Genomic DNA, 23,755 nt, shown 5'->3' with positions numbered 1-23,755 from the left:
AGAAGCGGGGCCTGAGGCGGCGGCGGCGGCGGCGGCGCGGGCGCGCGGTGCATTGTGGGCGCCCGCTGAGGCCTGTCTTGCGCCAGGGCCGCGGGATGGCAGCAGCGGCCTGCGCGGCGGCGGCGGCGGCGGCGCGGAGCCGGTGCTGGGCGGCGGTGGCGCTGAGCCGGGCCAGGGCCTCCTCCTCCTCCTCGGGCGGCTCAGGGCTGCCCTGCGGGGCGGCGGCGGCGGCGCTGCGAGGGGCGGCGCGCGGGACGGGCCTGTGGGCGTGGCCTGGCCTGGTCCCCCGGCGGGCCCTTTCCTCACGGTGAGCCACGGCAGGGGGGGGGGCTTCAGGGAGGGGGGAGCTGGGGTGGGGCGGGGGTCGCAGCTGGGAAGAGGGGCTTGAGCAGGCAGCCCCAGACTCGGCCCTCCAGATGTTTTGGGACTACAACTCCCATCATCCCTAGCTAAGAGGACCCGTAGTCAGGGCTGATGGGAGTTGTAGTCCCAAAGCAGCTGGAGGGCCGAGCTTGGGGCTGCCTGGGCTTGAGGGTACCGTGGGGGGATGGGGGGGGTCTTACTTTTCAGGACGACCTCCTCCCCCACATTCCAACGATTTCTGGCTGTATCCATAGTGGAGGTGAGGGAGTCCATTGGGGCCGAGGACATTCCACCAGGGCTCTGACCGGGATCCCCCCAGAATTCCTGCATGAACAGTTGCCAACTGGGTAAACCCTGTTAAGCTCCTCATAGGTATATTGCAGCTCTTGCAGTTGATGGTGGGACATCCCCCCCCCCTTCCTCATTCATGTCCTGCTGGCAGGATGCTGGACTAGGGGAGTCCCCTTTGGCCTGATCCAACAGCCAGGGCTTCCTTCTGCTTCTCACTTCCTAAATAGCTGCTGAGTGTGCTTGTGCCCGTTGCTCCCTCTAATAGCAAACTTAGGCGGTGAGTGCCAACAGAAAGGAGGCCCAAGCAGAGTTGTACGCTCAGGTGTTTTGCAGAGATTAATCTGTCCCTGGAGGTTAACAGTTCATAAATATACTTGTAGGTTCTGCTTTGTGGGGTGTTAGAAACAGAGATATGAAAGCTAGGAGCTAAATGGCACCTTAAACGAAGGTTATGGGCGCAACAACAGAATGTCTAGGCACACTTTTTAATAACAAGAATGCAAAGCTGGAAATGAATGAACTGCAGCTAAAATCTTTTGTTCATTTTTCAAATGGTCTAGTCCTTTCCCTGCCCACCCCCCCTAATATTCTTAAGAGGGTCTCTTCTCCAGTCTTCAGAAAGTGGCTGGAAATGGGGAGGAAGCAAAACAGCAGCGGCATTTTTAGTCTGAAATCTTAGGCACAGTATTGCACCCAGAGCTCAGAAACTGCTCGTGCTAATGAAATTCCCTGCTGCAAAATGTGCCTAGAACAATGGGAGTTTCAAACGCTGGGTGTGTGCAATATTATGGCGAGAGAGAAAGAGAGAGCCTGAAGGCCTGCCAACCACACCAAGGGGCAAAATAGTGGCTTGTGGGGGTGGAGCCCAATGCATAAAGGTGCCTTGAGAGAGTTCTCCCATTCTTATTAGAATGACGTGAGTTATCATTGGTCATTGATGCCACTACCTTGTTGGCCTTCACCAACCAAGGGCCCTCCAGATGTTTTGAACTGCAACTCTCATCCAGCATGGCTGTAGGATGCTGGGGGCTGATGGGACTTGTAGTCCGAAACGTTTGGCAGGCACCAGGTTGGAGAAGTCTGGTTTAAAGCATTTGGAGTCGGGAACCCTTACTGGTCTCCCGCAAATCACTTTGAGGCCTGCTTGCTCCTGCCTGACTTTGCCAGTGCAAGATGAGATTTCTCTTTGCACCTAATTCAGCTATCAAAACAGGACCCACAGGCACAGTCCCCTGTGTTCTTATCCCCAGAGCTATGCTGCTTCGGGATGTGCAAGGCTCTTTTTAACCATCATGACCAACATCCATCGCTAGACTTCCCTCCCTCCCGAGTTTATCTGTTCCTTTCAAAAGTCCTCTGAGCTCTTGGACATCATGACCGCAGTTACCTCTGCAGTTAAACTTTAAACAAGTAGCTTTACTTTATTCATTGTTACTTTCTTGTTGTATTTGTTGTGAGTGGGGCAGATCAGCATCACTGGGCTCCCAGCTGAATAGGAGTCTGAAAGCTGAGCTGTGGTTGGGAGGGGGGCGACGTCCAAAGCCAGTTCAGATTTGCATCTCAGTGACCAACACTCTGGGTGAGCTTGACGTCCTGCCTTCTCTCTGCCCTCACCCTAGGAATCGCCCTGAGGGCAAAGTGCTGGAGACGGTGGGTGTATTTGAAGTGCCAAAGCAGCATGGGAAATATGACACGGGTCAGGTAAGTGGGAAATATGACACAAGTCAGTTTTTTGTGTGGCAGGGTGGAATCAGAGGCACTGGAAGCCTCTTGCTCTACACAGGATTGGGTCAGCTTGGGATCCTCTCTTTTTGGTGTCCCCATCTCTTTTGCAGTTTGTGCTACTATAAAGGGACACCTCCGGACCATATTCTGCAAGCCCAGCCTTATAAAGGGATCCTTGTCTGGTTGCCCACAGGAACACGCAGATTTTTTTGCTTCAAGGCAACCAGACAGAGAAGCTTTTCTCAGTGGAAAAGAATGTTGGCTCTTGTAAGCCATCGCTGTGACACAGTATGGATGTGTGAAGACTGTCAGGACCTGTAGCATTTTTTTGGTCCTGCCCACAGCTGCATTTTTGGCTTCCTTCACACGACCTTTGTCGTTTGTTTTGACACACACACCCCTTAGACTCTGGATTAGGTGGCAATAGATGCCCTAAAGCTGCCCACCTCCCTTCCTCCTGAAGCTGGTTCCTTGGAGCTGCCATTTCTCACCGTGATGGTTGGAGCAAGTTCTGCTTTCTCTTCTGCCTTGGCCTGCCTCGCTTGACGCTTTCTCTCGTCCTGCCCCCTGTGCTCTTTTCTTTCAGCTATTTCTCCACAGTGTATTTGGATACCGGGGGATAGTCCTGTTTCCTTGGCAAGCCAGGCTGTACGACAGAGACGTGGCTTCCCCGGTGCCTGAAAAGTAAGGAAGGATTGGTGTTTCACTTACAGGCAGCCAGAAATGGGGAGGGAGAGGAGCATGTTAAGAAGCTCAGTGCGCTTTAAGTTGTTGTTGTGGTTGGTATTTAGAGTGGGCAGTGGGCAGAACTTGCCCTGCTTTATTTAATCATTTTGTTGAATGTAATTTATATACAGCTTACTCCGAGTGCTTTACAGTAAACAATTTTTTTTAAGTCATTGAAGAATACAGTTGTACCTTGGTTCTCGAACAGAATCTGTTCCGGAAGTCCGTTTGACTTCCGAAAACGTTCGAAAACCAAGGCACGGCTTCTGATTGGCTGCAGGAGCTTCCTGCACTCAGTCGGGAGCCCCGTCGGACATTTGGGCTCCAAAGAACATTCGCAAACCAGAACGCTCACTTCTAGGTTTGCGGAGTTTGGGAGCCAAAACGTTCAAGAACTAAGTTCCTAACTGTATTTGCTGCCATATTAAAGGACACTGGGTTTTTTTGCATTTATTTATTTAGACCAAAATAGCTTCTAACCAGTTTAAAAGTATAAAAACAATGATGACATATTTACACACAGTTAACATAAGCAATAAAATAATTTCATTAGCACAGTAAAAACATACCTAATTAAAATAAAGGAAATTCATTAAGAAAGCTTCAGACACCAAGGTAGTGGAATACAGTGGTACCTCGGGTTAAGTACTTAATTCGTTCCGGAGGTCCGTTCTTAACCTGAAACTGTTCTTAACCTGAAGCACCACTTTAGCTAATGGGGCCTCCTGCTGCCGCTGCGCCACCAGAGCACGATTTCTGTTCTCATCCTGAAGCAAAGTTCTTAACCTGAGGTACAATTTCTGGGTTAGTGGAGTCTGTAACCTGAAGCGTCTGTAATCCGAGGTACCACTGTATATACGTGACTTTTGAGATTTTCCGGTTTGTAACATTTCCTCTCCTTTCTCATACAAGAGGCTTTTTTCTTCCCCAATGAGGCTGAGCTGCCGCCCTGTGTCAGAGCCGGCCCATCCACGCTTGCTCTGTGAAATGTGAAATCTGTTGTGGATTTAGCATATAACCAGGCCTTTGCCTGATTGAGCCTTCTGTAGCCTTTTAAATGTGTTTCGGGGGGGGGGGTGTTAATGGTTTGGTTTTTGCTCTGTTGTGTATTTTGTGTTCTCATTTTGTATTTTTATGTTGTGAACCACCCTGTGATCTTCGGATGAAGGACAGTACACAAATTTTAACAACAATAACAATTGTAATAATATCAACAGAAGAGGTTCTAAAAACATGCTGTGTGTCTTGATTCAGGGGTGAGAATGCAGCTGGGCACGGATCCAAGGAAGTGAAAGGCAAGACGCACACGTACTACCAGGTTCTCATAGATGCTCGGGACTGCCCACATATAGTAAGTGCTTCAGCCTTCCTCCCCTTGCCCCCCCCCCCATGCACGACTAGGATGCCATACAGAGCAGGGAGGGAGCCGGTCGGAGGATCCATCTAAGGATGCCTTACATCAGAGGCGGTTAAGACATGGCCTTTGTTATTAATTGTTGTGTTGGTTAAATTTGTATCCTGCCCTTCCTCCAAAGAGTTAAGCTGTGGAACTCCCTCCCACAGGAGGCAGCGGCGGCCCGCAGCCTAAATGACTTTAAAAGAGGGTGATGCCAATTCATGGAGGAGAGGGCTATTGTTGGCTACTAGCCAGGAAGACTAGGCTCTGATTCCCCGGTCAGAGGCAGCAATGTTTCTGAATGCCAGCTGCTGGAAACCACGGGAGGGAAGAGTGCTGCTCTTGTGGTCAAATCCTGCTTGCGGGTTTCCCATCATTGTCATCTGGTTGGCCACAGTGAGAGCGGGATGCTGGTGATTCATTGGCCTGATCCAGAAGGGCTCTTCTTATGTTCAGGACCACCCCTTTCCATATGAACCGACTCAGACCATGTAATCTTCACCCAGTGTCCTCCTCTGTACTTCCTCTCCACAACAGTTCTGGATGGTGGCAACATGAGAGCTGGCCTTTGCTGTGGCGGCTCTCCAGTTGTAGGCGAGGCTTGCCAGGCGCCATCATTACATGTATTTAGATGGCAGGCAAAAGCATTCCTCTTCTTCCACACCTTTAGCTAATTAAATCCATGGCCTTTTAAACTGGCTGGATGTTATTGTTTGATTTGTTATTGTGGTATGTATTTTTGTGTTTTAAATCTGTGAACCATTCTGTGATCCTTAGATTAAGGGTGGTATATTATTATTATTATTATTATTATTATTATTATTATTTATTAACTCAAAATAATAGCAGCTCTCAAGTGCTGTCTTTGCCATTTCTTCCTCAGTCTCAGAGATCGCAGACGGAAGCAGTGACTTTCTTAGCGAACCATGATGACAGCAGAGCCCTCTATGCAATCCCAGGTGAGCAAGCTGTCCCTGTGGCTGCCTGGGGAGGGTCCAGGAGGCTGCCCAACATTTCCCCAGCCTCTGTGTGTAAATCCCTGAAGTGTTCATGCAGGGGAGTGAGAAGCTGGTTTTATTGTTCATTACATTTATTCCCTGCACTTCCAGGGTGGGGCAAAGAGCAAAGCGGTAAAACATGCTCTGTTGGGGTTTTATTCAACCATCTTCCACTCAGAGTAGACTCATTTAAATTAATGGATCTACCGTATTTTCCGGCGTATAAGACGACAGGGCGTATAAGATGACCCCCCCCCCCAACTTTTCCAGTTAAAATAAAGAGTTTGGGATATACTCGCCGTATAAGACTACCCCTCTTCCAATGCACACCAAATGAAAATTTAAAAAACCAGTCTCCAGTCCGGTTCGGAAATCCGCTCCACTTCCCAGTGGCCGGGGGCTTCTGGGGCCAATTTTCAAGCGTGTTTCTGCTTCATCTAGAGAGCTTGGTGTCCTCTGATTTAATTTGCTGTCGTTTTATCCTTTGGTGGGGAGTCACTGCAGGAGCTTCTGCTGTAGCCGGCGTATAAGACGACCCCCGACTTTTGAGAAGATTTTCCTGGGTTAAAAGGTAGTCTTATACGCCAGAAAATACAGTATGTGAATTGTGGCCATTCATTTCAATGGGTCTACTTTGTGAACTGTTGCGGGGGATTTCTTTCACAATCAAGTGGTGGTCTTTTTTTTAAAAAAAACATATCTACTGGGAGATATAAAGGAATAGGTTAGCCTTTTTCCTTTTGTGGACTAGTTTTTAAAATCTCATTCCATGTTTACCTGACTTGTGTGCTTATGGTCAGTTCTATATAATACAAACATATAAAAATCTCATTCAATTCGGCAAATAGGCCCCCATCTGATCAGGCACCTAGACCAGCAGTCAGCCTGTCGCTCGGTGGCAGATCATCTGCTTTGCATGTAGAAGGTCCCGGGTTCAGTCCCCAGGCAGGGCTGGGAGGGGCTCCTGCCTGAAGCCCTTGAGAGTTGGTGCCCGTCAGTGTGGACGGGACTCAGCTAGATTGACTCAGGATAAGTCAGTTTCCTATGTAACATTTGAAGCCTGGTCTATATTTGGAACCATGAGGACTAGAATCTTTAGAGCCACTACTTCAAAAGGCAGCTTCCTGTGTTCCTCCGAGTAGGACAATTTGTTGTCTTTTGTGGGAGTGTCAGCTGGGGCTTCTGGAGAGGACTGTGTTCTGATTCTGAAGCTGAGGATCATAACTGATGCACTTGGCTGCTGTTACCTGGCCTCTGCAAATACCTAGATGTGTGTTTTTTCCTCTGGGATCCTCTTCTAGGACTTGACTATGTAAGCCACGAAGACATCCTTCCATATACCTCCACCGACCAGGTGCCCATCCAGCACGAGTTGTTCGAACGGTTCCTCCTGTACGATCAGACGAAAGGTGAGTTCTTACTTGGGGGGGGGGGGGGGAGGCTGCAAAGACCAATATGTTCTCCCCCCTCTAAGAGAGGCAGACATGGGCTGAAGCACAGCTCAGTGCTTTCAGAGTTGCACCCGCTCAGCTGCAATAAATGTGGCCTTTTTTCTGATTTCCCCCTTCTTCTTATGCAAGGTGAATGATACATGTTTAAAACCTTTTGTGGCAGATTTTTGTTCAACAAACACACCATTGTGACGTTTGAGACAGCTGTACTTGGTCGGAACAACAGTGACTGCTGGGGGACCCCCAAATGAGGAGTCCCTGGGCCTATAAACCATGCAGGCTTAAGAAAAAGGCATTCCCTCGCCTTAGCTTAGCGCATAGGAATTAAGTCATGTTGTGAGAGAGGAAAAGCCTTCCTGCATGACCAAAGCTGGGTGCCTGATTCATCGAGAGGAACAGGGTGCGTCCCCTCCTTTTCGGCTGAGCTCAAGGATGAGTTCTTCCTGCGCAAACATTCTTGACACTTTCTTAATATCACCTGAGTATACAGATTACTCACACACTCTTTTCCTCCACATCTCTTCACGTACAATTTATATAGCAACAATAATAATAATAATTTATTATTTATACCCCGCCCATCTGGTTGGGCTTCCCCAGCCACTCTGGGCAGCTTCCAACAAAATATGAAAATACTGTAATGCACCAAGCATGAAAAGCTTCCCTAAACAGGGCTGCCTTCAGATGTCTTCTAGAAGTCTGGTAGTTGTTGTTCTCTTTGACATCTGATGGGAGGGCGTTCCACAGGGCAGGTGCCACCACCGAGAAGGCCCTCTGCCTGGTTCCCTGTAACTTGGCTTCTCACAGTGAGGGAACCGCCAGAAGGCCCTCGGAGCTGGACCCCAGTGTCTGGGTAGAACGATGGGGGTGGAGATGCTCCTTCAGATATACTGGACCGAGGCCGTTTAGGGCTTTCAAGGTCAGCACCAACACTTTGAATTGTGCTCAGAAACATACTGGGAGCCAATGTAGGTCTTTCAAGACTGGTGTTATGTGGTCTCGGCAGCCACTCCCAGTCACCAGTCTAGCTGCCGCATTCTGGATTACTTGTAGTTTCCGGTATACTGTAAAGCGCATATAGCAAAGCGCGTACTGTAATTCCCACTTCAACTTGCTTCCCCAAAAGTCTTGTCCACGTTACTTTCTGTAGGTAAACACCTTCTGTGCTTACTGTCCCTTGGAAATACCTTTTTCTCTCTCTCCCTACCCTCCAGTTCCACCCTTTGTGGCAAGGGACACACTGTGTGCGTGGCAGGAGAAGAACCACCCGTGGCTGGAGCTGTCTGACGTGCACCGGGAAACCACAGAGAACATCCGGGTCACAGTGATCCCCTTCTACATGGGCATGCGGGTAGGTGCCTGGCCCCGTGCCCCCTTGGGGTCCCTTGGAGGCCTCGCTGTGGGTACGCCTCTCAGCAGCAGCCATTGTTTCCGACACAAGTCGTGGTGCTGCCAAATCCTCAGGGACCTTGAAACGGGAGCAGCTGGTTGGGTGGCCCTTCCAGGGGAATGTGCCACACACCCTGCAGGTTTCATACGCCATCCTCAGGCCTGCATCTTGCGTCGCAAAGCGAATGGGTCCAGATCTTTAGGAAATCATCCCGTGTGGCTGGTTCTCTCCCAAACTGTCCCAGGGTTGCAAGGAGAAAGGGCTGTTGTGCTAGGTCAGGCAAAAGGGCCAGTTGGGCTTCAGTGCACTGGCCATTCTCTATGGCTTGTCTAAACAGGAATGCTTTTAGCAGGCACCAAAAGGGGCCTTCTCAGTTTCAGTTGTCAGGGCTTTAGACAGAGATTCCCAGTAGTTGCCATGAATAAACAGAAACCTGCTGTGAGTGAGACCCCTCCAGACATCTTGAAAAGCCACTAAGGCAGTCTTCTTTCTCTTTGGCGATCACTTGTAGCCGAGTAAGATTGCAATGCCCATCGTAGGCTCCTATCATTTCTCTGTTGGCCAGCCCTTCTTTGTCTCTCCCAGGGATGTGGGGCTTGGAAATCCCGTGGGGAGCGGCCGGTAGCCGTGGGTTTCTGACATGGAGTGCACTGTTTATGACAAAGGCCGCCTTCTCTTCTTCTCTCCTACAGGAAGCCCAGAATTCCCACGTCTACTGGGTGAGTGCTCTTTCTCCTGGGCTTGCATGCTAAGGGTGGAGTGGCAGAGAGGGCTCTGGCTTGGCAAGGGTGTCTAGGCCTCTGTGGGCAGCCCCCCCCCCTTTCTGGCTGGCAAGCCCTTTGCTGTTGGCTCTCCCGCTCTGACTGTGACTCCTCCCTCCTTCTCGCGTCAAGTGGCGCTACTGCATCCGCCTGGAGAACCTCAACAACGAAGTCGTGCAGCTCCGGGAACGGCACTGGAGGATATTCAGCTTGTCGGGCACGCTGGAGACAGTCCGCGGCCGAGGGGTCGTGGGGAGAGTAAGTGCCCCCCCCTGGAGGGGGTTTAAAACTGGCCTTTTATCTCTTGCTTCTGAGTACCAGTGGCTGGCTCTGCAGGAGGGGAGGGGTCTCTTGTGCTCGGGTTTTGCCAAAGGTCTACTCACTGGGGTTCCTGATGGGCTACTGTGACAACAGGATGGGCCATTGGTTTGATGCAGCCGCAGGCTCCTACCATGATTGTTAATATTCATTTCGTTTCTGTATCTATATTTTTAAGAACACAAAATCTCAAAGTGGTTTAACAACCCAACATTAAAACATTACTGAAGAAAGTCAAATATAAAGTATACATTCAAAGCCACATAATACAGGAAGCTGAGATATTATCTTAAAATATTTCAAAATGAAACATTGCAAAAGAGGTCAGCTGCAGAATGCACATTTAATGCAGCAAAGTTAACAAAAAAATAAATCTTTAACATATCAAAGGAAAACATTACTGAAGGAAGTCAGCTATAAAATGCACATTTAAAACAGCATAATTGGCAAGAGAATGAAATATTGTCTTAAGCATAGAACGTGTCTGCTGCTGTTGCTGCCAATCCTGCCAGTGGTGGTTCACAGCGGGCAGCAGCTGTGGAAGCTCAGGCTGGAAGACCTGGGTCTGCACTGAAAGACAGCCAAGGTGGTCTCTGGCCTCAGCTTTTGTAGCTGGAGTCAGCCAGGTCCCCTCCCACCCAGGCCAGGTGGAAAAGGGCCTGCAGGGTCTTCCAGGTCTTGCAGCCGGTCTTGTGTTCTTCTTCCTGGAAGAAGTCTCAAACAGAACAAAGCAGTTTAGCATGAACAATTCCCATCAGCCCCCAGATGGTTGGTGAGGGTCGTTCTTATTGCAGAGCAGGAGGTGAGGCGGAAGATGGCTCTCCAGTGATAATAATAATAATAATTTATTATTTATACCCCGCCCATCTGGCTGGGTTTCCCCAGCCACTCTGCGTGGCTTCCAACTGAATATTAAAAACAGTACAGCATCAAACATTAAAAACTTCCCTAAAGAGGGCTGCCTTCAGATGACTTTTAAAAGTAAAATAGTTGTTTATTGCTTTGACATCTGCTGGGAGGGCGTTCCACAGGGCAGGCGCCACTACCGAGAAGGCCCTCTGCCTGGTTCCCTGTAACCTTACTTCTCACAATGAGGGAACCGCCAGAAGGCCCTCGGCGCTGGATCTCAGTGTCTGGGCTGAACGATGGGGGTGGAGACGCTCCTTCAGGTATACTGGACCGAGGCCGTTTAGGGCTTTCAAGGTCAGCACCAACACTTTGAATTGTGCTCGGAAACGTACTGGGAGCCAATGCAGATCTCTCAGAACCGGTGTTATGTGGTCCCGGCGGCCACTCCCAGTCACCAGTCTAGCTGCCGCATTCTGGATTAATTGCAGTTTCCGGGTCACCTTCAAAGGTAGCCCCACGTAGAGCGCGTTGCAGTGATGCTTTGTTTTCTCTCCCCAGGAGCCAGTCCTGTCCAAAGAACAGCCAGCCTTCCAGTACAGCAGCCATGTCTCCCTGCAAGCATCCAGCGGCCACATGTGGTAAGGAACCGGAGGCTTCCAGAGCCACAGCAGGAAAGACCAGAGAGGAGGGTGGGAAGCCAGCTTCCCTGGGGGCAGCCTCCCCAAGGTGGCGGCGGCGGCCAGGTGGCTGAACGGGCAGGTTGGCCAGGTGGGGTGAGAAACTTGCCTTGGGAATGTATTGAATCAGAGGGCTGGTCTTTACAGGCCCCTCAGGTTGGCCCTGGCCACTTCTGATCATCAAATCTTAACCCAGTATCACCTATTGCCAGCCACAATGGCTCTGCCCTGTCTCCACAGTTGGAGGCAGCATTGCTTCTGAATGCCAGTGGCTAGAAACCACAGGCGGGGGGAGATCTGGTAGGATGCTGTGAGAACAGGAACCTGGACTGTTTTGGGCCCCCTTTGGCCTGATCCAGCAGCCACTGCTTACATTCTTACGTTAACTGCCACACAAGTGGAAGTTTCCCTTTTCCTGCCTGGTATGTTTATGAAATGTGTTCATAAACGGAAGAGCTTTGCTGTTAGATGTCTCTGCCAATAATAGGCTTTATCTGATGTTTGTCCTACTCAGAGCAGACTGGCTGAAATTAGGTCTGTTAATTTAACTGACTCTGCTCTAGGAGTAAAATTCAGCTGGATGCAACCCAGTTCCCCCAGCCCACCCTGGTTCTGACGAGCTGCTTTAAAAAGAATGTGCAGCATCAGCTGCCAGACTCGTTGGGAAGTGTAAAGGAAGGAAAGATGGAAAGTATCGGAGGGGGGAGAGGAGACTAGCTAACGGATAAGAAGGAGGAGAGGACTATCGACGGCTGCTACCCACGATGGCTACTCTCTGCTGCCATGGTTGGGGGCAGAAATGCTTTTAGTTATCAGTTGCTGGAAACCCCAGGAGGGGAGAGGGCTTGTGGTTTTCCCTTTGGGGAATCTGGTCGGCCACCGTGAGAACAGGATGCCGGACTAGATGGGCCCCTTTGGGCTTGACCCAGCAGAGCTCTTTTTATGGTAGAGTTAAAATTGCAGTACAGATATGTTTTCTCTTACCTATTGTGGCAGTGCAGTCCTCCTGAGCTAACAGGTTTTAAGAAATAATAAACGGGAGTGGCCCCGAACAGAGTGACTTGGTTGTGTCCCCCCGCCCGCCCCCTAACCTGCTCTGGGTCAGCCCTCACTCTGAGCTCTGCTTTTGCTCCGTAGGGGCACTTTCCGCTTTGAGCGGCCCGACGGCTCCCACTTCGACGTCCGGATCCCACCCTTTTCCCTGGAAAGCAATAAGGACGAGAAGACGCCCCCTTCTGGCCTCCACTGGTAGAGCAGCCCTCAGGAGAGCTTGGCTTCCCCCCAACTTACCCACAAACAAACAGCCCCTTTTCTTCCTCTCTCAGGAGCTGACGCTAGTTCTGGTTTTTCTTTTAAGAAAACACAAAAACTTGGAAACACCCCCCCCTCCGTTTCTTTTTCACAATGGCCGGAATCTGGAGAGTTTGCTTGGAATTCAAACCTGGCTTGTTTCATGGTGGCTTGGCGCCATCAGCCCCCCTCCCCAGGGACTCAAGAGTACCGGGCCACCTGGGACAAACCTGCTGTTGATGGAGCCCACGGGGAGGGTCTCTGCTGACTGTCGCACGGAGTCGCCCCCCCAGAATGTGAGGTAGTGTGTGTTTTTCTCTGAATAAAACAGGCCCTCCCCAGCGAACTGCCCAAGTCTTCCTTTTGTATCCTCACCATCCCGCCCGCCATCGTTCTTGCCCTGATTTACATCCATCCCAGGCCTGGCCCCTCCCAGCAGTGAGCCTGCCTCCCTTTTGGGCAAAGGCCAGAGCAGGAGGGGGAGTGCGGGGAAGCCTCTGTCCTGTGGCCTCTGCCAGGAGCTTATGGCCCTCTGGTTGTCACGAGGCTATGATTGAAGTTTGGCAATGCCTAGAGGGTCCCCGCAGGCTCCATGTCCTTGTCCTCTGGCCCTCAAGTGATGGTGCCTGTTGCAGATCACATGTTTTGTCCCCCCGCCCCCTCCTCCAGCTGTGTTGCTTCCTCTAGATCCCATTTCCATCTGGCCTCACCTCCTTCTCCATAGCCATTTATGTTGCGGGCTCCCAACCCCAGGGGCTTGGGCCACAGGTCAGTTTGCAGCCTCAGGGATGCTTGTCTCAGGATCCGGCCTGCTCTGGTCCCCTCCCTGCTAGGAGCAGAACAGAAATTGCAAGAGGTCTGCTCCAAATCAAAGGCCAAAGATGAGAGCCAGGCCAGGGAGCTGCAGCAGTGCCAGTCTGGGTGACGCTGCGTCGTCTTGTCCTGTTAGAGCCACAACCTGTTGTTGTCCCCTCCCGTTTGGCAGCTGCTAACCGTCTCGTTCTGCTGATGCGTAGCTACAGCACTCCTGGTGCTGCCTTCCCTGGCAGGGACAGTGCCACCTGTGGAAGGTTAGTTGTTTCTCAGCCAGCCTGGGGCACAGACTGACAGGTGGTTCAGTCCCAAACACCTGTAGCACCCAAGGTTGGCAAAGCTTTTTAAGCTGTGAAAGCAAGAGCTGCTTTATAGCTGCTGTTTGGTCTCTGGAAGAGTGCACAGTAAGATTGCACCTTACATGGGAGTTCAGTTCCAGGATTTCCATGCTTACATGAAAATTGCATCTACCCAAACCCTTGGTTTTGCCCTGTAGCTAGCAGGTGAGAGTGGGGAGGGAAAGAGAGAACCCCCAGTCCTCATAAGGCTTTTGCGCCAAGTGGACCTGGTCCAAAGGAGCTTCTAAACTCTTTGCTTGCTGATCAAGGCCCACTCAGCCAGCGAACTCTGGGAAGCTAGAGATGCTCATGCAAGATCTCACAGGAACTTGGCTGGCCCTGCGAGAGCATCCCAGAGCTGACACACTGAGCCAGCCTTGTCCCCCAAGCAAAGCAGAAACCTTAAAAGCTCTTTAGGCACCAGCTAACCCCAAGCAGACCTGGCACCCAAATAGCTTATCAGCTCTCCGCCTTGCTTGGGTTTCAGTTGTGAAATTTCAACCAGCCTGCCTTCAGCCATGGATGGTTGAAATTGTGCAGGTTAGACACACATAAGAAGCAGTCATGCTGTATTAAGCAAGCGTTGGAGACTAGATGGTGGCAGGTCAGGCCTGGGGCCTGGGGCTGGGCAAGCTTCCCTTCACACCTGGTCCTTGCCACTCTCACCCCATTTCTTTTGGCCACTCTCCTGCCCATTAATTTGCAGGCGCAATTAACATTCTCTCAACTACCAGGGGGCTGGTGGTAAATGCCAAAGCGGATGGGGGAGTCCATCCACCTCCACACCACCCACTTGCTTTCTATCCTGCTGCTCTTTAATTTTTTCTGCCTGTCAGCTGACCTTCGTTTAAGCCCCAAAACAAAACCCCACGGAGGCTCAGAACTGGAGCAAAGCTCAGTCCCTTTGGGGAAGTGCCCCCTTCCTGGCTGTGGGAAGGTGTTGAAGCCAGCAGTGCCATGAAGTGAGGGGGCTCCCTGCCAAGCGTCAGGGGTTTTGTTTTACATTTTTAGGCAGAGGGCACTCTCAGATCTCCTGGGGCTGAGAGGACTTGTGTTTGTTGCAGACTTTCCCCACCCACGTCTAAAAGAGACGAGGCAATCCTCTCCTTAGCCTCATTAGTGCTTCCAGACTCTGGCAGAGGAGCTGGGTGTGTCATGTAAATAACTGTAAACAAAAAACAAAAAAACGCTATTAAATAAAAAGTCTTGAAGTAATCCGTGTGCCCTGGTGTCGTGGGGGGTCCCCAGGCCACTGGTCTTCAACTGGTGGGTTGCAACAGGATCATTATCACCATGCCAATATATGGCAAAATATATTAAAAAACGGACTCTAAATACATGTTTTGAGTTAAAACAGTCCTGGATCTGAAAAGCTTGAAAATGACCTGCTCTAGGTAGACCAGCCTTTCCAGTGTAGTCCTTTGTGTGCATGAATGCAGCATGGAAAGTTGCTCCAGACCCCATGGCTTTATGTCCCAATGTCCTAGCTCAGACTGACCATTGCTTTGCCTCCAGTCCAGATTTTGTCAGGGGCATCCGGGGATGGGATGTGGTAATAATAATAATAATAATAATAATAATAATAATAATAATAATAATAATTTATTTATAGCCCGCTCATCTGGCTGGGTTTACCCAGCCACTCTGGGCGGCTCCCAACGGAATATTAAACAGAATAAAACTTCAAACATTAAAAAGTTTCCTAACAGGGCTGCCTTCAGATGGTAGCAGCATGTATCTCCCCATCACACTCCCTTCCCCTGCAAAAAGTAGGAGCAAAACTTTTTTAGCTCAGATCTCTGTGTAAAAATATCAGCCCTTGAGGTTTTCCAAAATTGCATTTCGGCTGTGCCAAATAGTTAAGCTATGGAACTGGCTCCCACCAGAGGCAGTGAGGGCCTGCAATGGGGAGGGCTTTCAAAGAGGCTCAAGCAAATGCATGGAGGAGGGGGCTCTCACGTGCTACTCAACAGCTGTTGGGGCCTTCAGCTCATGGGCTCAAGGCAGCCTGGCCCCTTTGCTGCCAGGGGTGATGGGAGGGCTTGAGGAGAGGGCATTCTTCACCCTGCTAGAAGGGGAAACAGATGCAACGGCATTTAAATCCTCATTTTCCCATTCCTACTTCGTTCTCCCTCTAGACAGAGCAGGAATTCCCCTCTTTGCGACCACCTTTTAAAAATCAAACCAGCTGAACGTGCTGCTGCCCCAAAATCTCATTTCATGTCGGGGAGGGGGGAATGAAATAGGAATCTGGTCCTCAATGTTTTAGATACAAGGCTGGTTTAAACAGGAGCGCAGGATGCTGCCTTATACTGAGCTCTCCCGGATTGCAGGCCAGGGAGCGAGAGAGGTCGGGGATTTAACCGAAGACTCCGGCGTCCCCTTCCTGGTCTACCCCGAGAGCCGAGCTGCTACTCTACCCTTTCTTTTCTCTAGGCATCCTGGCAGGCCACGTGGCCCGGTGGGCGGGGCAAAGAGCTGCTTCCCGCCCCTCCCTCCTCTGGGGAGGCTGCGCCTGCGCGTCCCGTCCCGCCCCTCGCTCTCGCCCGCGGCGCGGCTTGTCCCGCGTCGGCCGCCGTCCGCCCGTTTCGTTTCCCGGGGAGCCAAAATGGCGGCGGCGGAGCTGGAGCGCGTCCGCGTCTCGGCGGCGGAGCTGAGGAGGGGCGTCCTGGCGGCGGCGGCGGCGGCGGCCTCCTCGGGGGCGGCCAGGGGCAGCGGAGGACCAGGTGGGCGCGCCGGGCGGGGGGGGCGTGGCGGGGAGAGGTGCGCGGCGGGTGGGGTCGCTTCCTCACGGCCCGCCGACACGCGAGTTTGCGGGGAGCTTCCTGTAGTTGCCACCGCGTGGCGGCGGTGGTTGTCACGGTTCGCACCGCTCGGCCGTTATTCTTACCGTGCGGGGGTCGTTATCGCCCCCATTGTCACCCTCCTCGTCGTCGTTATTCTATCTTTAATCTGATCTTGGTGGGGGTTTTCGTTTTTATTCTGGTTATTCATTTGCCCCTCAAGGCGGCTCACGAGAAAGATTCAAAACAAAACACAGCGGTGGAGCACAGAATGCGTGAAGAGAATGATAGTAAGAATAGTATTTTTAATTATTTATACTCCACCCCCACTCTGGAGGGCTTCCAACACATGTAAAAACATCATAAAACCTTAAAAACTCACCAATGCATAAAGCACATGCATTATGTTTTAAAAACATAAAAGACCATAGTTGTTGTTGTTTTTTAGTGATTAAAACATCAATGGAGTTAGAGCTATGTATGAAAGAAACTTGATCTGTTATACTGCAAGCAGTAGCAAAGTAAAGCAAGGACAGCACAGAAGGCTGTTGTTTAAAAATAAGGACCCACCTCATTTTGATGATTGCAAGTACTGTAGTTTTAAAGTTGTGCTTGGAGTTGTGACTCGCCCTGGGGCCTTGTGGGAAAGGGCAGCCAATCAATAATATTAAGAGCTGTTTCCTTAAAAGCAGTCAGATCCCCAAAGGCCTGTTGGAGAGAGGTCTTCACCCACCCTCCGGAGGACAGCAAGGAGGGAACCAGCTTTAATCTAGGAAGGGAGCTCCAAAGTTGTCTGGGGGAACAGCAGCCACTGGGAAGCCTCTCTCCTGCGTCCGCACAAAGCGTGGATGTGAGGGTCAAGAGAAGGATCAAGAGAAGGGCCTCCCCCTAAGATTGCGCTGAAAAAATGGGGTGCAAGCATGGAAGAAACAGATTGGGTGGGAAACAGGCTGGCACAGAAAGTGTCCCGTTGAGACTGCACAGTGATCATTGAATCATTGAATTGTAGAGTTGGAAGGGACCCCAGGGTCATCTAGTCCAACCCCCTGCAATGCAACATGGGGCTCAAACCCACAACCCTGAGATTAAGAGTCTCATGCTCTACCAACTGAGCCCTGTGGGTTTGTGCCATATATCAGTCTTGAAACGAGGTCCCGTGGATCAAGACCCTCCTCACTATGTAATGCACTTTTTGTCCACCATCCCAAGACAGTGAACGTTTAGTTCTTGCATTGGGTTGTGGCTGTTTCCTCTCACATAAGTTTTAGTAAGGCTGCAGTCTTTATTGAAACTGGTGATGGACACATATAGAGCCATACTTGCATTGATTGGGCTGTAAATATGATTTTCAAGTAAATATGATGGAAGCTGGCTGCAAGCAGGATTCTCTCATTGTGGATGGTGGCTCACAGCAAACGGAGGACTGAGGCTGAGAGATGGAGACGTTGCTCACAGCCAGCCAGGAACTCCTCTGAAGAGCTGGTAGAACTTGAATCCAGCTCTCCAGCCTGTGGACCAAATTGCCTCTCCCCTCTGCAGTCTATAGTGAAGTCCTACCTGGAATACAAAGCTCAGCTGTCATCCTAAAGTTGTTTCTGCCATTCAGGGGGCCAGTTTCTATGGAGTGGTTGTGTGTTCACCTTGATGTTCCTTGAGGACGGGATGATGGGAAGCCTGGGTGCCTTGCTGGGCTTTTGCTTTTTATTACCATATTTTTCCGTGTATAAGATGAACTTTTTTGACCCAAAAATGAGGTTCAAAATTTAGGATTGTCTTATATACAGGTAGTGCTGAGGGGGGATGGGCGAGTGGTTTTTTGGTGCGAGCCCGAGATTGTAAGCGGCGATTGGCCGCTTGATTATTTGGGGGGGGGGGATGCCGAAAATCGCTCACCTGCCGGAATGCAGCACACAACCACTCATGTCACAGCTGCCCAATGGCTGCCATTAACCCAGCCTGATTCCTCTGTGGCAGCCAATAGACAGCTGCCCTTGTCGCAGCAAGCAAGAGTGTGATTGGCGGCCGCTGGCTGCAATTGGGCAACTGATATCGCTCACCCGCTGGAACGAACTGCAAGCCTGAGATTTGAAGGGGCAATTGTAAGCAGTTGTGTGCTGCGTTCTGGCATGTAAGCGATTTTTGGCATCCACCCCCCAATAATCCCTCAAAGCTCAATCCCCCCCTATTTTCTAAATTTTGAGGCCCCCAAAATAGGGGGCATCTTATACATGGGGGCGTCTATAGGACGAAAAAGTACGGTAGTTCTTCCATTTGGGTTTGGAAACGCTGGGGAGACTGTTCATTTTAGACTATTGTTTGCTTCCCACTTTTTCCTATTAGTATAAGAACCAAAATGGAGAAATGAACAGTACGGAACAAAAGAAATCACATCCTACATCCATTAAAACAAGAATCATAGCATATTGCTACCGAATCGGCTGCTTGCTTTGTGCTGGTTTACAAATGTTTTCTTATACTTCACTTGTAAGTTTAAGGCCTGGTGGTGGTGGCCATTAGCAGCAAATGGAGCCTCTCTGTTTAGAGGCAGTATACAGTGGTACCTCAGGTTACAGACGCTTCAGGTTACAGACTCCGCCAACCCAAAAATAGTAACTCGGGTTAAGAACTTTGCTTCAGGATGAGAACAGAAATCGCAGCGGCAGCGGGAGGCCCCATTAGCTAAAGTAGTATCTCAAGTTAAGAACAGTTTTAGGTTAAGAATGGACTTCCAGAACAAATTAAGTTCTTAACCCAAGGTACCTCTAAGCACCCAGATCTAGGGACTAATAGGGAAAAGGTTTGTCCCATCATGACCTACTTCCTGGCGTTACCTTGGCTGGCTGCAGCTAGAAACCGGACACTGGGTGGGCCTTTGGGCTGATCCAGAAGGAGCAGTTTCTGAGTTGCTGTACTACATGGACCACCTTTGCCCTGATCCAGCAGATTCTTCTTATGTTTTTATTAGACAAGTTCCTGGAGAAGAGGGCTACTAGCCATGATGGTTATTCTCTGCCTCCACAGTTGGAGGCAGCAATAGTTCTGAACACAAGTGGCTGGAAACCACAGGAGGGGAAAGAGCTCCTGGGCTCAGATCCTGTTTTGGGGCATCTGGTTGGCCGCTATGAGAAGATGATACTGAACTAGATGAGCCACTCACCTGACCCCCCCTTTTTTTTTTAACAGATATTTATTAGAATTTTACAATATGAAAAAAGAAAAAAATACAAAATAAAAATAGATCATTCCATCACTTTCTTTCATTTGCTTATTTCCCGGACCTCCTCACACCTCCCTTTTTGTATTCCAATTCAATTTGTTAGTTCAGCAAATCCTTCCCCTCTTTGTTTATCCTAATCTTTAATCTTAAAATAATGTGTAACATTAAATTTTTAACTATTAACAACCCATTTTTTCATACTCCTTATAGCGTTATAGCTAAAAACCACATAACATTTCATCCAACATCATTTTAACATTCATTAATTTTGCAATATTTCTGTAGGTAGTCTTTAAATTTCTTCCAATCTTCTTCCACCAACTCTTCTCCCTGGTCTCGGATTCTGCCGGTCATTTCTGCCAGTTCCATGTAGTCCATCACCTTCATCTGCCATTCTTCCAGAGTGGGTAGATCTTGTGTCTTCCAATACTTTGCAATAAGTATTCTTGCTGCTGTCGTGGCATACATAAAGAAAGTTCTATCCTTCTTTGACACCAATTGGCCGACCATGCCCAGGAGAAAGGCCTCTGTTTTTTTCAGGAAAGTATATTTAAATACCTTTTTCATTTCATTATATATCATCTCCCAGAAAGCCTTAATCCTTGGGCACGTCCACCAAAGGTGAAAGAATGTACCTTCAGTTTCCTTACATTTCCAACATTTATTATCAGGCAAATGATAGATTTTTGCAAGCTTGACTGGAGTCATGTACCACCTGTATATCATTTTCATAATATTGTCTCTTAAGGCATTACATGCCGTAAACTTCATACCTGTGGTCCACTCACCTGACCCCCTAGGCTGTTCTTACAGTCTTGCGTTCTCACATTCAGCCAATACTCCAGAAGCTGAGCCATCTTTCCCCACCAGCAGTCCTGTTTCCCCCTAGTGTTCCCCTTGGCTGGAAGGTTCCGGAACCCCGCCCCACCAAGGCTCTGTTGCCACGGGCACTGCTTCCTCCGGGGTTCCGATCCCTGCCAGCTCAGAACACCTGAGGAGGGCCACCTGGCATTCCTGGCAGCCTTTGAGCTGGCAATGGCACAGGGAGCCAACCAGTGGGAGCCCCCTGCTACTCTCAGGATGTTCTCCCCTGTGGGAGGTCCGTTCTGGCGTCCTGAATGAATTGGCACAAAGAGGTTCCTGTGGGGTGGGGGCTGCGTGTGTCGCCTTTGGGCCGCATGTGGGGAGAAGCCCGCGAAAAATACTTTGTGTCTGAAAAAAGCACATGGCAGGGCAGAGGCGGCATCCTGATGCGTCTCCGGGAAGCTTTACGACAATACGTCACCATGGAAGTGGCCGTTTGGGTGGGATATGGTGGGAAGCGCCACGCATAGGGGGTGGGCAAATTAAAAGAGAAACTCTTAAGTTTGTAACTGTCAATGTCAGTTTTGTCAGGTGGCCAAGCAGCCACTTGGTGAACCCCAAAGAACTGAAGGGACCAAGAGGGTGGGTCAGAAGGAAACACACTCATGTCCGTAGGAAAATGTCCATCCAGCTCAGTATTGCCGACATTGGCTGGCAGCAGCTCTCCAGGATGTCAGGGAGGGGATGCTTCCAGTCCTCCCTGAGCGATGGGGAGCTGTGCTGCTTGAGAAATAACATTCCCGCTCTCTGCCCTGTGAGAGAGTCCTGCTTGAAATGCTCTAGAGCAGTGATGGCCAAACTTGGCCCTCTAGCTGTTTTTGGATTGCAACTCCCATCATCCCTAGCTAACAGGACCAGTGGTCAGGGATGATGGGAATTGTAGTCCCAAAATAGCTGGAGGGCCAGGTTTGGCCATCACTGCTCTAGAGGCTCTTCCAGTATGTCTTAGCAGTACTGAGTTGGGTGGACCAGCGATTTGACTCCGAAGGGAAGCGAATTGGCACCAGGTCTGCTCAGTCAGACATCTTCCTCTTGGCCCTGTGCTGGTCCTAATATGTGTTGGTCGCAGCTCACTGTTTCCCCTGCCTCTTTGGCTCTCTTGCTCCCTAGGCAAAGCTCACAACCGTGTCCCTGATTTCCCCTGGTGCTTCTTATCCGCTCCGAGGCTGACCTCCTCCTTGTGTTTTCCTCTGCAGAGACCACAAAGGAGCCTCGCCACCGCAAGGACAATCGGCGCCCTGACCTCGAGATCTACAAGCCAGGCCTCTCCCGACTGCGGAACAAGCTCAGCTTCTCAGCCAAGCAGGAGGAGGCCAAAGGAGGCGCCCTGGCTGACGACAGAGGAGCTCCCCTTGCTCCCAGCAAGGAAGAGCCCCCAGCCCCTCAGGACCCTCCCAGGGGAAGCAGCCAGCAGCAGCCCAACGGCCTCTTGGAAGGCTCTGCCGAGGCAGGGGCCCCACAAGATCCGGGGGTCTCCCCTGAGGACTGGTGTCCTCGTATCATCCGGCGAGCCAAGAAGCCTGACCAGCAGATCTACCAGCCAGGGAAGCGCCTGCAGGTCCCCTCCAAGGAGCCCGCTGCCCCCCAGCTGGCGGCCGAGGAGCCCCCCGCAAAGGGGGAGCGGGGCGAAGAGCCCGAAAGGGACGCTGGGAAGGGCTACAGGAAGCCAGCAGCCCCTGAGGGGCAGGAAGGGGGCCTGAGCCAGGAGGGTGCCAAGCTCCTCCGTGGCGGGGAGAAGGGCAGGCGGGCCGAGCGGGTCCGGAAAGGCGGCGAGGAGGCAGCTGCCCAGAGCAAGGCCCAGAGCACCCCGAAGCGCTACTCGCGCTCGGACAAGCGGCGGAACCGCTACCGCACCTGCAGCACCAGCTCAGCCGGGAGCAACAACAGCGCCGACGGGGCCCGCGGGGAGGCAGAGGCCGGCCGGAAGCGCCAGGAGCCACCCAAGGAGAGGCCCCGTCCCCGGAAGCAGCTCTCCGCTTCCTCCACGGACTCGCTGGATGAAGACAAGGCGGAAGAGGAGGAGGCCGAGGCAGCCCGTGGCTCCAGCAGGGACTCGGAGGCAGCCAAGAGGCGCCTGGAGCACGGCTGGCTCTCCCGGGGCACTGGTGGGCGGGAGGCCAAGGGAGCCCCAGCGTGCGGCAGGGGCAGCGGGCGGGGGGAGCCCTCCGAGGCAGAGTGGCGCAAGCGGAAGCCCTCAGAGGCCAGCCTGAGCGATTCCACGGAGGCCGCCGAAGTCGGGAAGGGCTCTTCCAGCCGGGAGCCCCAGGGCAGGGGCCGCGGCATCCTGGTCCTCCCGGCCAACACGGACCTCACCGCCAGTGGTGCCGGCTCCCCCGAAGCCCCCCACTCAGGGCCGCGGCTCCTCTTCAGCGGCAGCCTGGGCAAGGGGACCAGGGGGAGGGGCAGAGGGGGCACCGCCCGCCGCCTGTGGGACCCCAACAACCCCGAGCAGAAGCCGGCCCTGAAGAGCCAGGCTTCCCAGCTGCACTTCCTCGACACGGACGACGAGGCGGCCCCTCCGCCCCGGGGGGACACCCGCCAGGCCCAGGCCTCCTACTACCGCTTCCAGAACTCGGACAACCCCTACTACTACGGGCGGGCGGCAGGCCAAGCCCCCTCCTACCCCTACGCCGGGTACTCCCTGCCCTATCAGGTCGGTGCCATTAACGGGGTTTACCCGGGCACCTATTACCCGCCAGGCTACCCGGGGCAGGCTGAGCCCTACCTGTGCAGCCCCCTCCTGGCCGGGCCCCTCAGCCCCGAGATGGAGCAGCAGGTGCGCAGCCTGCAGCAGCAGGACCTCAGCAAGACCCTCCGCGAAGCCAGCAACCTGGAGCAGCAGCTGAGCAACCTCCTGTCCCGGGACCGGCTCAGCCCTGAGGGCCTGGAGAAGATGGGGCAGCTCAGGTGCGAGGGCTTGGACGAGGGTGGGAGCTGGCAGAGAGGGCGGGAGCTGGTTGGCCAGAGGTGGGTTTGGGGAGGGGTCTTGGCATCACAGCTGCTTTCACCTGCTGCTCTAAGAGCCGGGCAGCTTGCAGGGGAAACCACAGTGGGTGCTCTGTAACTTTGGCCATAAGGATACGGCCTAGATGCTGGATCATGCCAAAAGGGGTCCATTGTGTCCACCACCCTCTCCTCACAGTGGCCACCCAGATGCCACCAGGAGAAGGCCAAAAGCAAGTGGGACCATAGCATAAAAGCAGCGTTCTCCCCATTTAAGATTCCCAGCAACTGGCCTCCAGGCGCTTAGTAAAGAGGCAGTGTGGCCTTGGACTAGGACCTGGGAGAGCAGGGTTCAAATCCCCTCTTAGTTGTGAAGCTCACTGGCTGAGTCACTCTGTGAGTCATTGCCTCCCAGCCTAGCCTGCCTCACAGGGTTGTGGTGAGGATTAGATGAGGAGCAGGAGAACCATGTAGGCCACCCTGAACTCCGTGGAGAAAAAGGCAGAATACAAATCAATAATGCTGCCTCTGTAAACATAGTCAAGGCGGCTAGTAGCCATTG

The 23,755-nt window shown here is 51.8% G+C and overlaps 2 protein-coding genes across 6 annotated transcripts in view; both read left to right on the top strand.

The window, feature by feature from the left end:
* Window positions 1-30: 30 nt before the first annotated feature.
* POLDIP2 (DNA polymerase delta interacting protein 2) lies at window positions 31-14,601 on the top strand. Its single transcript, XM_028707986.2, has 11 exons — window positions 31-307; window positions 2,274-2,355; window positions 2,966-3,063; window positions 4,360-4,456; window positions 5,385-5,460; window positions 6,801-6,908; window positions 8,165-8,301; window positions 9,033-9,059; window positions 9,234-9,359; window positions 10,827-10,906; window positions 12,083-14,601. The coding sequence occupies exons 1-11, from the start codon at window positions 96-98 to the stop codon at window positions 12,195-12,197; spliced, it is 1,158 nt and encodes a 385-aa protein (XP_028563819.2). The 5' UTR covers window positions 31-95; the 3' UTR covers window positions 12,198-14,601.
* Window positions 10,833-23,755, top strand: part of SMG6 (SMG6 nonsense mediated mRNA decay factor) — a 95,645-nt gene continuing 82,722 nt past the window's right edge. For 3 of the 5 annotated variants that reach the window (XM_028707980.2, XM_028707979.2, XM_028707982.2), the window contains exons 1-2: window positions 15,671-16,112; window positions 21,447-23,157. In XM_028707980.2, coding sequence (XP_028563813.2) covers window positions 15,686-16,112; window positions 21,447-23,157 — 2,138 coding nt within the window. In that variant the 5' untranslated portion in view covers window positions 15,671-15,685. Of the gene's footprint in view, window positions 10,907-15,670; window positions 16,113-16,390; window positions 16,460-21,446; window positions 23,158-23,755 lie in introns of those variants that run through there. The other 2 variants (XM_028707981.2, XM_028707983.2) reach the window with 2 other exon arrangements.

Source organism: Podarcis muralis, chromosome 15 (genome assembly GCF_964188315.1).
Source record: "Podarcis muralis chromosome 15, rPodMur119.hap1.1, whole genome shotgun sequence".
Taxonomy (NCBI): domain Eukaryota; kingdom Metazoa; phylum Chordata; class Lepidosauria; order Squamata; family Lacertidae; genus Podarcis; species Podarcis muralis.
Note: the sequence above shows the minus strand (reverse complement) of the source record. Positions and strands in the feature narration are given on the sequence as shown.

What these genes read in the sequence shown, in the direction of transcription:
- POLDIP2 (XM_028707986.2), top strand. Translation starts at nt 96, where the DNA reads ATGGCAGCAGCGGCCTGCGCGGCGGCGGCGGCGGCGGCGCGGAGCCGG. An exon ending in GCCGAGGGGTCGTGGGGAGA is followed by an intron (nt 9,360 to 10,826) that starts GTAAGTGCCCCC and finishes TTCTCTCCCCAG; the next exon opens with GAGCCAGTCCTGTCCAAAGA. An exon ending in GCATCCAGCGGCCACATGTG is followed by an intron (nt 10,907 to 12,082) that starts GTAAGGAACCGG and finishes TTTGCTCCGTAG; the next exon opens with GGGCACTTTCCGCTTTGAGC.